Here is a 14,759-nt window from a genome sequence, read left to right as displayed (position 1 = left end):
AAATTTATTGTAATATTTTTGTTTTGCATTTTTTTAAACACTTTATGTATTAATTTGAATCAAATTAGTGGTATTTACAAACCTCTAAATTAACTAATAAGGGAAAAGGTTTCTAAATATATGCTGGTTAAAAGTAAAACCAAAGACACTATTTGTTTCATACTGCTTATTTTCTTTATGCATATAAAAAAAACATGGATTCAAAAGGTAAAAATTTATATACAGTATCATTCATTTTGTATATAACAATAAACTTTGTACCCATTAATATTTATTTACCTATAACTTTAATAATCAGCATTTATTTTTGTATAAAAAATCCAGTAAATAAGGCAAAGGCAAACAAAAATGACAGGAAATACAATACGACATATTCTATCAATTTGAACAACATCAATCTTTTCAAGCTTGGAATGAAATATATAAGTAAGTTTGTAGCATCCTGAATCTTCTTCTAAGCTATGTGCTCTCTGAAAGAAAGTTATAAAGTGTCAATTAAAATAATGAAAATACACCATTTATTTATGTGTATGACAGCAATTTCATGTTACTTAGTATTAATGTGATTAGTATTCCTTAGTCCTTGTATAAAAATCTGTTTCTTTTTTTTTTCTTCCCATAACACAAAGATGTAACTACTTTATTTTTTAGAATAGTATCCAAAATGAAGTGCAGTTTAATTCTCAATTCTTATAAAATTTTTATACATCAGGAATTGTAATGAGGGTTGTATTTTCTTTTTGTTGCTTTTTAATGAAAGAATTTTAAACTTGTTGCATATAAAGCTGTCCTGATGTTTCTGATAAAAAATATGTTGACCTTATTTATTCTAATTTATAGCTTTTTGTCCTGTAATTCCTAATTTTTGTGTGTTCTCGGAAAATCCCATTTTCTAACATACAATTTTCAGATTTTAAAATAAAAAATCTTAAGTATTGGAAAATCATGATTTTAGGTCCAATATTTTTATTTTAATTTATAATGCCAGTAAAAATCGCAAAATTTGATAATTCAAACTTAGATACAGTCCATCGAGTCTGTACATGGTTCAGGCATATAGCTTTATGAGCATGATTAATAGTTTCAAACTTTTTAGGTATTCAGTCATTTTGTAAAAAAAAGAAACTTAATTAACAGTTTTATATCATTAAGTTTTTATGGTAATGTATTCATGGGTTACAGATAAAAAATACCGGAGTTTTTATAACTAATACTCTGGACAATTACCCTGGTAAATATCCAAAATTCATTCGTTTTTCAAAATTATGATATTTAAGATAGTTAAGTTTTGCTTACATTGTCAATAGTTAATTCGTTATCTACTGCAAAGAAAAATTCAGTCAATTGAACCTGTAAATTATTGAAATCGTAATTTTTTTTTATATCTTCATTTGAGAGCAGTTATGTGGTTTAATCTCCTAAAGTTGACATTTCTAATCATAATTCCCAAAATTTGTGGTTTTGAAAATAAAATCTAAATTAAGAAAGTTTTGTCACAAATATATTTTTGAAATTGAAAAAATTATTATTCAGGTTTTAAGTAGTTTATTTTAAAAAGTTAATCATACATAATTCCTTATCTGATCCATATTTAGTTGTGAAGTGATGACGTCTTTCTGAATAATAAATAGTGCACGATGTTTGGCTGTAAAATTTTTTGAGTTTTTACATCTTTATAACTAAATTAAAAGAAATATAGCTTAATATTAGTTTGATTTTCAAAGAGGTATAAAGTATATGCTTGCTTAAATCTTTAAATATTTTTGTATACTAAGTTTAATGAGATTTTATACCTATGGAAGGAAACTGTTATAGGAAAGAAAAGAAAAACTTCATTTCCCCCCATTTTAAATTGTATGTTTAACTTATTGAGTAACTCTAAGCTAAGATGAACATATTTAATTTGTTATGTTAATAACATAATAAATAAAATTTAGATTTAGTTTTATCATTTTATTCCTAGTGTCTGAGTGAACCAAAATGCAATAATTCTTACAAGTATTTAGAAAGAAATTTTTTTTTTTGTTAATTAAATATATATAATTTATTGTTTTTCAATTGAAAAAAAAAAGTTTTTTGTTCATCAAATGCAATTAACTTTAGTCTGAATAAGACATAAAAAGCCAAAATATATACAACAAAAGCATGTTAATTAAAAATAATTGATTGAAATAAGTTTTATTTGCCTTAAATATCTTTTATTCCTAATCGATATAAGTAAAGAATAATACTTGATAGATTTAGCATTCATAAAGTTAATCTTCCTTAATTTTTTTAAATATAAATAAACATTAGATGAATAAAATTTTATTTATAAAGCTAAAATATATACAGTTGAGATACATGTTATTTTTTTCTTCTTCTTATACTTAAATTAATTTTTGAATTGACAAAACTTATCTCTAAAAATTTACCAATATTACCAATTACAAGATGTGTTTTTAATACAAATCACAAGATATTTTAATTTCAAGGAATACTTCATTAAATTTTAATATTGTTAATTTAATTAAAAACATAGAACAATGCTTAGGAACAATATTAATAATGATCATCTTATATAGAATAGAAAACAGTAAATAAGACTACCTTTTGTTTAATTGTCTGAATTGCCTTGCATTTTAAAGTTAGAAGGAAAAAAAAAAAACTCATTAATATAAAAGTTTACTGCATAATTCAATATTTCTTGTGCCTAATAAAATTTTTAAATTTCACAAATATGACTGTTTTTTAAAAATAAAAGTACTAATATTTTTTTTAAATAAAATAGAATCAATATAGAAAATTAAAAATTTTAAACTAATTGCAGTTTTTTTCTTTTTGTAAAAATAGACAAATGAGGTTTAAATAAAATAGTTAAATGAATAAATTTCTTTTAAAATTTAGATATCGAAATTATAGTTTTTGTTTCATCATTTAAAGTTAATTTACTAACTAAATATGAATGAACAAAACTGATTTAAAAACTTAGTTTCAACGAACTTTATAAATTTTAATCTTAATCTCTGTATTATTTTAATCCAGTTTATTCCATTGCACTGAAAAATATTATTTGTTCTTGAAAAATGTACTAACTTGAACTTAAATGATTTAATATAATGTCTACTAAATTACATAACACATTGCAAACCTTTGTACATTGCTTTTTTAATGCAACAATGTATATTGCAATGTAATGCAACATTATAACGTCTGCAGTGTTTTATGAAGTATTTCTTCTTAAGCTGACATATATAGTTTAAAGTTTATTTTTTAAAATTAAAGATAAAATTATATTATTTTCAGAGATATAAGCAAGACAAATCATGGTTATGCTTTAAAAATAACAAAAAGTTATAAAACCCTGATTTGGATATTTACCCAAAGCAGGGGTAAATACTCATTTATAAATACCATATCCACAGAGTGTTTACCTGACCCACATCTGTATTCAGGGGTGATAGACTCATTTATTTTTGCAGCAAATGGAGTAACAAATCAAGAATGATGGAATTTTGTAGTATTGCAATTATTGATTTGTCTCTTTTATCTTGATTAAAAAATGCTCGATTCTAATCAAAAATACGATAGAATTTCTAACTAGAATAGAATTTAGGGGATCATCCGCTATATTATTTTTGCAGAAAAACGTCAAGCGTTCACTGTTTTCATTTTTATATTATTGTAACCTTACTTTAAAATAATTTAATTAAGGAAGTCTTGAACTCCATTACAAATTTTAATTAAATTTTGGTAATCAGGAATCTTAACTATATGATCCTGGTTATTTTTCTTTAATGAGTCAGTACTGTAAAAATTTTCTATCATAGATTTATCATGAATTGTTCAGTGCTCCCTTAATAAAATAATACTGGAAAATTTCCGTTCTAAACAAAGTAATTCTGAAATTAAAATATGTATTAATTATATATTTTTTAAAGTATATTATTGATATATTAACCCTATGTATCACCTCATTGTATATCTGCAACATACATAAAAAGTCAATGTTAATCCTATAATGAGCTGGATCTGCCTATAAAATCGGAACTAGTTTTAAGTAAAGGAAATGTTGACTCAGGTAGGGGGGGAGCAGATCTTGGTGCAGCTGCTATTAATGTAATGCATTCTGCAGGAATTGTTCCATGACATATGAACACCAGGATATAGTTTGATAATTTTTTTATAACAATCTCCTTGATTGTATATTTGGCTGAGGGGGATATTCTGATGTTCTAAGCTTGGGAACAATACGGAGAAACCATGTACCTAACTGCAAATCAAACAAAGATCTGAAGAAAAAGAACAGGAATCATCTACTGAATACTGTACAACAGTTGAAGGAGTTGATGTTCAACATCATGGAAAAATAATAAAATTGTTCATTTGGCATCTTTTATTGCTGGTGAAGAACCTAAATCAATGGTTCAAAAGTATAACAAATCTACAAAATCATACATATATATTGACCAACCCTTTGTTGTATCTGAATATAACAGAAGCCTGGGGGGAGTAGATTTGATAAACAGCATTCTGGGAAGTCAGAAGATATTACTGAAAAACAAAAAAAAAGGCTTATTCACATGTTTTATCTCTTTCTGGATTTGATCATGTTTAATGCTTGGCTATTGTATAAACATGTTCATGGAGTGCAACAAAAAAACTGAAAAAAATCTTGACTTCTGCATTAAAGTGGCTGAAACTCTTTGTAAAATGAGCACTAAAGCGAAAGCTAACAGGAAAAGGATAAGTGATGTAGAAAAAGGCATTCAAGAAAAGAAGCATAGAGGATCTGCTCAGCATATCCAACCAAAACCAGTGTGTCTAGATGAAATGGGACATTGGCCTAACTGGGTAGAAAGAAAGATAAGTTGTAAATATCCGAGATGTAAAGGGTTTGCACAAACTGTATGAGAAAAATACGGTGTGGGACTTAGTTACAATAAAAACAATTGTTTCAAAAATTTTCACATAAATTTAAACCTTAAATATATTGGAATTTTTATGGTATTTTGCAGCAAACACTTTTTTTTATCAATAAATTTTATCTATAAGGTCTTAATTTTTTTTTTCAAGCTTAATATTTGTATTAATATTGTATTCTTTTTTTTGTGTAAAAATTTCTTAAATCGGAGTTGTTGAGTTGCAAAGGGTTGAAACATTTATTTAAAATATATTTGATTATACGCTTTATCTCAAAAGAATTTGAGATAAAATTTTTCCTTTATTACATTTAAGTGCAGTGAGTTATTTTTCAGTTTGTCCTTAGCCCTTTTTAAAGTCTGGTATATGCATACAGTTCCAAAAAAATGTCTTCATTTTTGGTCCGATTTTTTCTTTGGTCCACTATGAGGCCTACACTTATGATTTCCATTTTATATGCTTTTTATTATTATTTTTAATTGGAATTTAGGATAATACTTACTTTTGGTAAAACAGATGTTGCTTACAATTAGTTTATACAGTTGAACCTGTTTATCTTGAACCTGCTTATCTCGAAAACCTGTATTTCTCGAAATTTCTTAGTTTCCCGACATTAATGATTTAATTTTAATGTATTTTTCCAAGTTTATCTCGAAAAAATTTCTTTCAAAACCTGTGTTTCTCGAATTTTGAAGGAGAATGTACATCATCGTAACCGATGCCTGGACAGCAGAACTTGTTCAAACAAGCTACATTAGAAGAACCGAAAAATTCCCTAGCCCCATGGGAAGTAAGAATGAGCAGATTGGGGGGTCGTTTCTTGGAATTTCCGGTTACTATCGTCACACTCTCCAACCAATTGAGTGTATTCGGACAATGAAAAGTTGATTGATGAGGGGGGCGTCACCACTGGGCATCAGTTTCCACACATGGATAAGAACAACACAAAGAGAAATTCATTTTATCAGTAGAATTTTTTTAGGAGGTCGTTGGTTTGAGCGTCTCAGTCTTTTTTAAAACATTGTTCAATTGAATTTTGATTAAGTATGGCAGGGGCTAAACGTAAATTGAATGTTCTCTCCATTGAAGAAAAAATGAAAATTTTAACATTCTTGGACGGAAATCCATTAATGAAAAAAAACGAAGTTGCGGTGAAGTTCGGTTTACCAGCAAGCACTCTTTCTACAATTATTAAGAATCGAGAAGCTGTGGAGCAAAAATTTCATAGCAGCAACAAGAATGCGAAAAAAAGCCGAAAATGCACTTTTCCGGACGTGGATGAATGTGTTTTAAAATGGTTTACACAATGCAGGAGCAGCGGTATTCCTATCAGTGGACAAATAATGCAACAAAAAGCTGAGGATTTTGCTAAAGAGCTTGGCCATGAAGATAATTTTAAAGGCAGTAACGGATGGCTAGAAAGTTTTAAAAATAGGCACGGTATTATTTTTCGAAAACTTTGTGGTGAAAGTGCCTCTGTTCCGGAAAGTGTATGCGAAGACTGGATTAAAAACATTCCTGATTTAGTGAAAGGCTATGAGCCAAAAAATATTTTCAATGCTGACGAGACAGGACTGTTTTATCAATGTTTGCCAGACAAAACTGCTATGTTTAAAGATGAAGCATGCAGGGGAGGAAAACAAAGTAAAGCTCGTTTGACATTGCTCTTAGCTGCAAATGAAGCAGGCACAGAGAAACTTCCTCCTCTCATGATCGGACGCTCAGAAAAGCCTAGATGCTTTTCTAAAGTAAAATCCTTCCCTTTTCCATACAAAGCAAATAAAAAATCTTGGATGACGAGTGAAATCTTTGGAAATTGGTTAAAGTCCTTAGACAAATCCATGCGATTAAAAAAAAGAAAAATTATTCTTTTTATAGACAACTGTAGTGCGCATAACAATCTGCCTGAACTGAAAAATGTTTGTGTTAAGTATTTTCCCGCAAACACCACCTCAAAGCTTCAACCTATGGATCAGGGAGTAATCAGAAGTTTTAAAGTTAACTACAGAAAACAGTTGATCCGCAAACTCGTAGATGCAATTGATGAAGGAAGTACCCTTCCCAAGATAAATGTACTGGATTCTATCAGAATGACAGACCACGCATGGAGAAATGTAACACAGAAGACCATTCAAAATGGTTTTAAAAAAGCTGGGTTTAAGAATGAGTGTGAAGAAGAGATGGGGATTATTGAAGAAGAGACTGAAATTTCCGAAAAGGAAGCTGAAGAAACTTATATCACTGATGAAGAAATGATCGAAATAAATTCACAAGATTGGAATGCAATAAAATCTGGATTAAAAGTGAACATTTCCTTTGAAGAATTTTTGCAAGTGGATGACTCCTTGGCCACATGTGGAACTTTGACAGATTCGGAAATTGTCGATAATGTCAGATGCATTTCCGAAGACGAAAATGAAGTAGACGAAGAGCATATAGAAGCACCGAAAGTGACAGTAAAGGAAGCTGAAAAAGCTGTGGAACGTTTAACAAACTTTCTTGAATGTCAAGAAAACGTTGGACACGAGGGGTTCGCTGCTCTCTCCAACATTCGAAAAATTATCGAATCAAAGAAAATCCGACGTCAGAAATCATTAAAAGACTACCTATGAGGTGCGTATGACTGTTAAAAACTTTTATTAGATGTAATTAATATGTAATCATAATTAAATTCTTTACAACATAAATGATTTAAAGTTTCTTTTAATTAAACATTGCTGCTCGAATTTCATTTTTTAAACTTACCTGTATATCTCGAAACCTCTCTATCTCAATTTTTTTTCCCTTTCCCGCGAGATTCGAGATAGGCAGGTTCGACTGTATTAAAATTCTTCTGCATTATTCATAATGCATTTCCCCCCCTTCATTCCTTTAATTTGCTATATAATTTTATCTTTGGATTAAGAGATACAAAATGTTGTGGTTTATTAAAAACTATTTTCAATTGACATAAAATTATATTTTTTTATTTTCAACTGTTTTCCATGTATGAGAATTGCATTCTGTAAAATTAAGTCAATTTGTATCTTTTAATAGGCAAGCTTCTTAAGGAAATTACGCCCAAAATTTCCCTAACAAGCCATTTTGCCCTTGTACCAAAAGCTTATGAATATTACTGAACAATCGTGATATTTTACAAAACTTACTTTTTCTTTTTCTACTCGTTTTTGATGACTGAGAATTGCTACAACAGCTGCATATTCAAGTAAACTACAAAATACAAAACCAATACAGACTGAGAGCCAAACATTGAGTGCTACAACATACGAAACACTTGGCAATGCAGCTTGGTACTGTTTTGTTATGATGGTCAACAGTGATGTTACTCCCAAAGTCACTCTTCCAGGAACAGCATCAACAGGTATCCAAAATGTTAGCATTGCCATAAAGACAATTAGAATACTTGGTATATAAATATTGATGACATAATAGCCAACTCTTCTTGTTAAATGAATCACTCCTCTTAGACATGCAAATTTGCCTGAAAAATTTACTTTGTATAGTGAATTATGAATATTTATTTAAAGTTTCAAAAACAAAAGTTGAATGTTTTATGAAATACAATGCTTTTATAACAAATATTTTGATTGCAATTTGAGATTAAACTTGCATGATATTTACTATGGATATCTAGTGTTCATTCATAAAAATGTATTTTTATTTATTATTAACATTTAATGATTAGAAATATATGCATAAAACATTGTATACTAGACTTTCAAATGATAATGATAATTTTCTGAAATCAATAAGCATTCCAGCTAATGTTGTGTCAAATGATATTCTAATTTTGCTCTGAAAATTTTAAAATTATATTAAAATTAACAAAATGCTCACTGGCAGCATTTTTTTTACAAATTTATTTTAAAATATACTTCATGCAATAATGTAAAAAAAAAAGAATTTATTTTCTCTTCTGTTTTTTATAAATTTGTATTTCTAAAACAATAAAGAATTATAAGCAATATTTAATAACACAGTAATGATTTAATCTGGAACCTAGGGGAAGGATACCCTTCTGGGTACTAGTTTTCTGAATCAATACATCATAAAAGTTATTGATCATTCACGAGACTAATTTTTTCTGCTAGGTAATAATTTTCAAAATAATTTGAAAAATACAATAAAACTTGTTTCCGAATGTTGATTATATTGAAAGAAATTATTTATAATCCTAAAATGATTTTGAATGAATCTCAAACATGATCTAGTTGCACATCCCTACTTTTGTACAATCTTTAGGTTTCCACACTAAACTTTACGAGAACTATCGTCAATCAAATGTAAAATTTTCCCGGTCTATTTCCCAGATACGAAAAGTCTTATATCATAGGGATTTTCTTTCATTTCCTTTGCAGTTTAGGATTGCTATACATTTATATTGCTGCAATGGACCCTATTTAGAAGTTGTTGAAAAGACAAGAGCAGTAAAAAAATTAAATAATTTTAATATGTTGTTAAACTTTCGTGGGAAGAATAAATAACGAAGATAAATGAATCTAGTTATTAATGCTGTTTAAAAAAAACAGATTCTTTTTGCTTCAGATTCAAGTGGAAATGTTTTTATCATTACCAAGACTACTCAATTCTTTATTTGTTTTTTTAATATTTGAAGTTTTTTTTCTGCTCACTTTTATCTGAATATTTGATCCCATTTACATTTATTTTATTGTGATGTTGTATGCTGATTCTTAACATCAAGTGAAAAAAATAAAATGTGTGTGTCCATTCAAGTGAGAGTTGAACTTATGGAAAGACAGGATAGGTATTTCATTTTGTCAGCTTATTTTTTCACGTATTTATAAATTTCTTTTTTTTTATCAATTGCATTTACTTTATCATAATAAACATTTTATGTTTAATTAACCTTCATTTAAACAATAACGTTTCAAAATTGACCCTATTGTTACTTTATCCTAATTTACATTTTATGTTTGATTAACCTTCATTCAAACAATAACAAAATGTTAAAAGTGATCCTAATTGTTTTTTTGATTTGTTTGTTGAATAATGTTTTTTTTTCTTCTTTTTTCTTTTTAAATTTGTTTATTTTAAAGACCTATTAACTGGTTAAATCTATTTTCAGGGCTCCAACAAACAAGACCAGAAAAGTTCAATGTTTTTAAAATAATCTATTGAAGTATTTAATTTGAATTCTATTCAAGATAGGACTTTTTTAGAATATTAACAATTAATGTTTAGTATAGTTCATTAAAACTGTATTCTTATATTTTATTTATTTAAAACTTATAAAATTGAATATATAAATGCAAATGAAGTCGAGCATTGTAGGAGCAAAATGATAAACTTAAGTGAATTTCTTTTATGCATATATTTGTGATTCAGTGTTTATGTGCTTTTTTAAACTAATGTTGAAATGTGTGTTAGATTTCTTACCATGTTTCCCCATCATGTCTTTCTTTGTGCAGTTTGATGTTTGAGGATCCATAAACTCAAACTGAGGTAGAATTATGAAGTCACTTACACTAAGGGAGTTAGCATCGCGCCAGTGAAGATTCATTTCACTCAAAGTGTGCGTTACTGAAAAAAAAAAAATTTATAATTGATTATTGCATTGATATTATTTAGAAAAGTAACCAATGTTATATTTCGACCTAGAGAAACATTTATTTCATTATATTTATGCTATGATATGCAATGATAATAATCAAGCAATTATTTCAATATTTGGATTTTATTAGTAATACCATAATTATGCTAAGGAATGCTTAGATATGAAGAAAATATTTCATTATAAGCTAGAAAGAATCAGGCTTATTGTAGTCTTTGCTCCTTTCTAGTTCTGTTTGTTTTCAAATATTATAGATTCAAAAATTAGGTATTTAGAACTATTTAATATTGTGTTACTGTCAGTGGATAAAAACTTTAAGAAGCAAACGTCATTTATGATTAGATCATTTTAATTTGTGATTAATCATTTTATGATTAGAAATAATACCTGTTAATGCAAAAGAATTGGCAAGAGCCACTCTTCACCACAAGATGTTTTTTCGAATTTATGAGGTATTATGATAATGATCTGAAATACCTATCTATTTTAAAACAGGGAAATTAAGTTTTCTTTTTAATAAAGTTGCGTATTTTATACACATTAGAGTGTTTATACCAAATGTTTCAGAAATATATTTTTTAAGAGCCAACTGCTGACGCTTCCAGCACCATTTCCCACTAATTATATCACATTTCTACATTAGTTAAAAATTATTTTTATTGACAAGTTATTGGTTCCAGCTAAACTAACTTAGTTCAGAACTGTGAAGTTTGCAATGAAAGTTAATCTTTAAAAATTGCTAAACATTCTTGGGAATATCCCTTTGTAAAGACTGTTTATAGACTATGCAGATCTCTTTATGGTAAAAATGTTTTTCGTAATATCTGATCCTTACGACAAATTAATTAATCTATAGGTAATGAAAATCTTTTCATTAAAGCTTTAAAATCAAGTATTTTTGAATACTATTTAATAGGTGTGGCTTAAAGTTCATTTTATGGTTACACTATCCTGCCTTGCAACAAAGGAACAAGTTTAGATGATGATATAAGGTTTTATGTGTTAAGAAGTTTTGTATAACTTTTCCAGATTTTAAGAATTCAACAAATTGTTAGCTAATAGAGAAAATGAAATGTTTTAAAACTATTCTTCATGCAATTCTTAATTCCATGTTCAATTCTTAATGCAATTCAATTGCATAAATCATGAGATAAGAAATGCTATATTATTCTACTAAATTTAGTAAACTTTTTTACAAAAGTTTGATTAAAACCTTAGAATATAAAAAAATTGTAAATGTAGATACTCAAACATAAATATGTTTAGTATATTTTATATAAATATTACTCATTAATAATATTTTGGAGGTTGGATAGACTAAATAATTTTTAATTATTGAAGTTAATATTTTGTTTTTGGTCAAATCACCAATAACACTGATTATATACATTTATTAATGTAAATTTGGGAAATAAACTTTACCAAAACATATATATATATGTGTGTGTGTGTGACATAACAAGCTTCAGCTAATCTTTTTATGTTATTTCTCTTATCCCCTAAAACGAAACATTTTACGAGATTTTCCCTAACTTTTATTAACCTTTTTGGGACGGGCTAGTCATAAATGTATTCGTACGGAATCAGAATCAGGATAGTAAAAAATAAAAAGCAGTAGCTTAGGTTTGGCCATAGCTAATTTAATAGACTTATTTTTGCTTTCACTTTAAATCTAACGCATCTAATCCTTGTGGGTTAAAAGTGTAACTATACAACTTTTAATTCAAACTAAGTGGTGAATTAAATAAAGCAAACTATTATTACCTTGCCACCAAATAAACTGCTGTTAAAATAGTTTGCCTACCAGTTTTATCTTTTTTACCATGATTATCGACACCCTGAGAATTCATATATGACTCCCCCGCCTTGAGGTTAAGGAGCGCTTCGATTTTGTATCACTTGGATGATTGTTCTCTCTCTAATAACTATTAAATAAATATTCTGCCCTCTTCCCCAGCCTAAAACCTGTTTTAAACCTTACTCTCGGAAACAACTTAGATGTGTGCATATATATATCTATATATATGTATGTAAAATGTGACAGTCGGACCGAGCAGAAAAACAAGACACAGAATTTTAATGAAAGCAAATTAATTTTATTTGATCATTCTTTATTGAGTGGCGAGCGAAAAGTGTTGTATACTCTATTGACTATCAGTTTTTCTGGTAGGGAAAATCTTGCAAAAAATCTGAAAATGTCTCTATCTAGGGAAAAGAGGGAATTATTGTTGGTTTATTAAATAGGTCGTGCGATTCCCACAAAGAGTAAAGGGAAAATGTCTTTACTTTTAATTAATGCATACTTGAGCCAAAAATAGATTTAAGGACAGGATGTGAATCTAAAAGTGTGAGACAGCATTTCGATTAGAATAATAAAATGAAAGAAAAGGATTTACAGGAAAGAACTAACATAAAAAGATTAATTGAAGCTTTTTATGTTACACACAGATTTATATATATATAAATGTTATACTTACAGCTTTTTACAACTATATCACAAGTTTGAGTATCATGAGGGAAGTTATGAAGTGACATGTCACAGCTAAATTCTAGTGATAATCTGAAATAATGTCACAAATTTAAAAGTATGTAAAAATATAAAAAGCATTTTTTTACAGAAAGGTTGAAAATAATCACTGAATTTTCATCATACAAGGGATATAAAATCATTTCATTTAAAAACTTCTAACCTGTTTCGAAAGATGTTATCAATTCAGAAAAATTGAGATGCTTAGAATTGTAACATCAAATCCCAACCACCTAATTCTATATTGTATAAAATGGCCTTATCATCAACCATTGAATTGAATTTATCACATAGGTCAAATTTTGGAATCAGGATATGCTAGTTTTAGCATATCCCAATTAATTATATAAGTCAGCATATGAACTATAGTTGGCACTAGTATACTGCAGCGATGCTAACTTTCTCCTCTTAATGATAACATTTTTTCTTGTGGTAGCCATGATTGCCTGTTGGACAAAATTTTACGTAAATAGTTTTGCCTTACAACTATGTGAAAATATTTTAAATGTATATAGAATGCCAATTCATCTTAACTTTTCATGTTGAGGTTTTTAAAGTGTTTGAATCAATGAAAGAAATTCACGTAGCTTTTGTCTTTAATTTTCTACCACTTAATGAAATATTTGACAGATAATGGTGCATTTAACATCCCTAATACATTTCAGTCATTTATGGGAAAATTTGTGGTCTGTTGTGCTGTTTCTATTCAGAATGCTTCAAAGTACTATTCATGATTTTGAAAAATTACTATTCAAAATACTATTCATATTCATAATTTCATGAAGTAATAGGGCTATTAGTTTTCTCCATTAAAATAGCTATTTAAGTAAACATTATCTATATATAGTGAATTCAATTTTTTTTACTAGTACGTTAAAATGATGGCATTAATATGCCTATAATTATTTCCTATTTTTAGAAAGAACTTCCATATATTCCAGTGTAAATGTCGCCTTTTCGAAACCAAAAAATTTTACGAAAACCAGTGGGTTAGACTTGCACACCAGTAATAAAATCTGATATTCGTCGATCATAAAAAATCAAGGCATTATTAACAATTAGGTGAATATGATTAACTACTCATCAATTTACTCCATTCAATATCTATTTTTAATATCATTACACAGTTAATTTTGCATCATATTTTCTTTACACATAAAGGTTTTTTTTTTTTTAGAAACATTGCTTTAAATTTGTTTTCAAAAAGAAACATTAAGAAAAGTTAAGGTAGTTTATTCAAGAGTAAATTTAAAAATATTGCATAATGTAAACTTTTAAAACATGCTGCATTGCTACAAATTTAAGGATTCCCGAATATCATTTGTGTCGGCTTCAACAATGTACAAAGTATTGTCCATAAGGCCCCTGGTATTGTCATATGAATCCCACTCTGCAATGGATTCTACTTCATCCCCATCTGCTGAGTTCTGTAAAAAATCATACATCTATCCAAAAAATTCGAAATTCCACTCTTTTTAAAAGTTTTATAATAGCATTTAAATCTACATTTTTCCATACATATTATTTGACGTCGCCTCACAGCATGCATCTTTATTTGAGGCAAATGCATCATATCCACCAAGAAGAATGTGAAATATTTTTAATTAGAGAAAATTTTATAGACTTAATTTTTTTATTTTATGAAATTTTCATTTTTGAGTTCTTCAGTGGTCGACTTATACTTCCGATATGCCGGAAATTTGCTATTTCATAATAAAAAATAAGGATCGACTTTTACACTAAGATATACAGTATTTT

At 27.9% G+C, this 14,759-nt stretch overlaps 1 protein-coding gene across 1 annotated transcript in view; it reads right to left on the bottom strand.

Moving 5' to 3' along the window:
* Positions 1–282: 282 nt before the first annotated feature.
* Positions 283–14,759, bottom strand: part of LOC107453414 (glycine receptor subunit alpha-2) — a 36,013-nt gene continuing 21,536 nt past the window's right edge. The window contains exons 5-8 of the mRNA XM_071188429.1: positions 12,952–13,034; positions 10,300–10,443; positions 8,049–8,383; positions 283–470 (exon numbers count right to left, since the gene is read on the bottom strand). Of these exons, the coding sequence (XP_071044530.1) occupies positions 288–470; positions 8,049–8,383; positions 10,300–10,443; positions 12,952–13,034 (745 nt within the window). The 3' untranslated portion in view covers positions 283–287. The remainder of the gene's footprint in view (positions 471–8,048; positions 8,384–10,299; positions 10,444–12,951; positions 13,035–14,759) is intronic.

This window comes from Parasteatoda tepidariorum, chromosome X2, assembly GCF_043381705.1.
Source record: "Parasteatoda tepidariorum isolate YZ-2023 chromosome X2, CAS_Ptep_4.0, whole genome shotgun sequence".
NCBI lineage: Eukaryota > Metazoa > Arthropoda > Arachnida > Araneae > Theridiidae > Parasteatoda > Parasteatoda tepidariorum.
The sequence above is the reverse complement of the archived record's forward strand: the minus strand, read 5'-3'. Positions and strand labels throughout refer to the sequence as shown.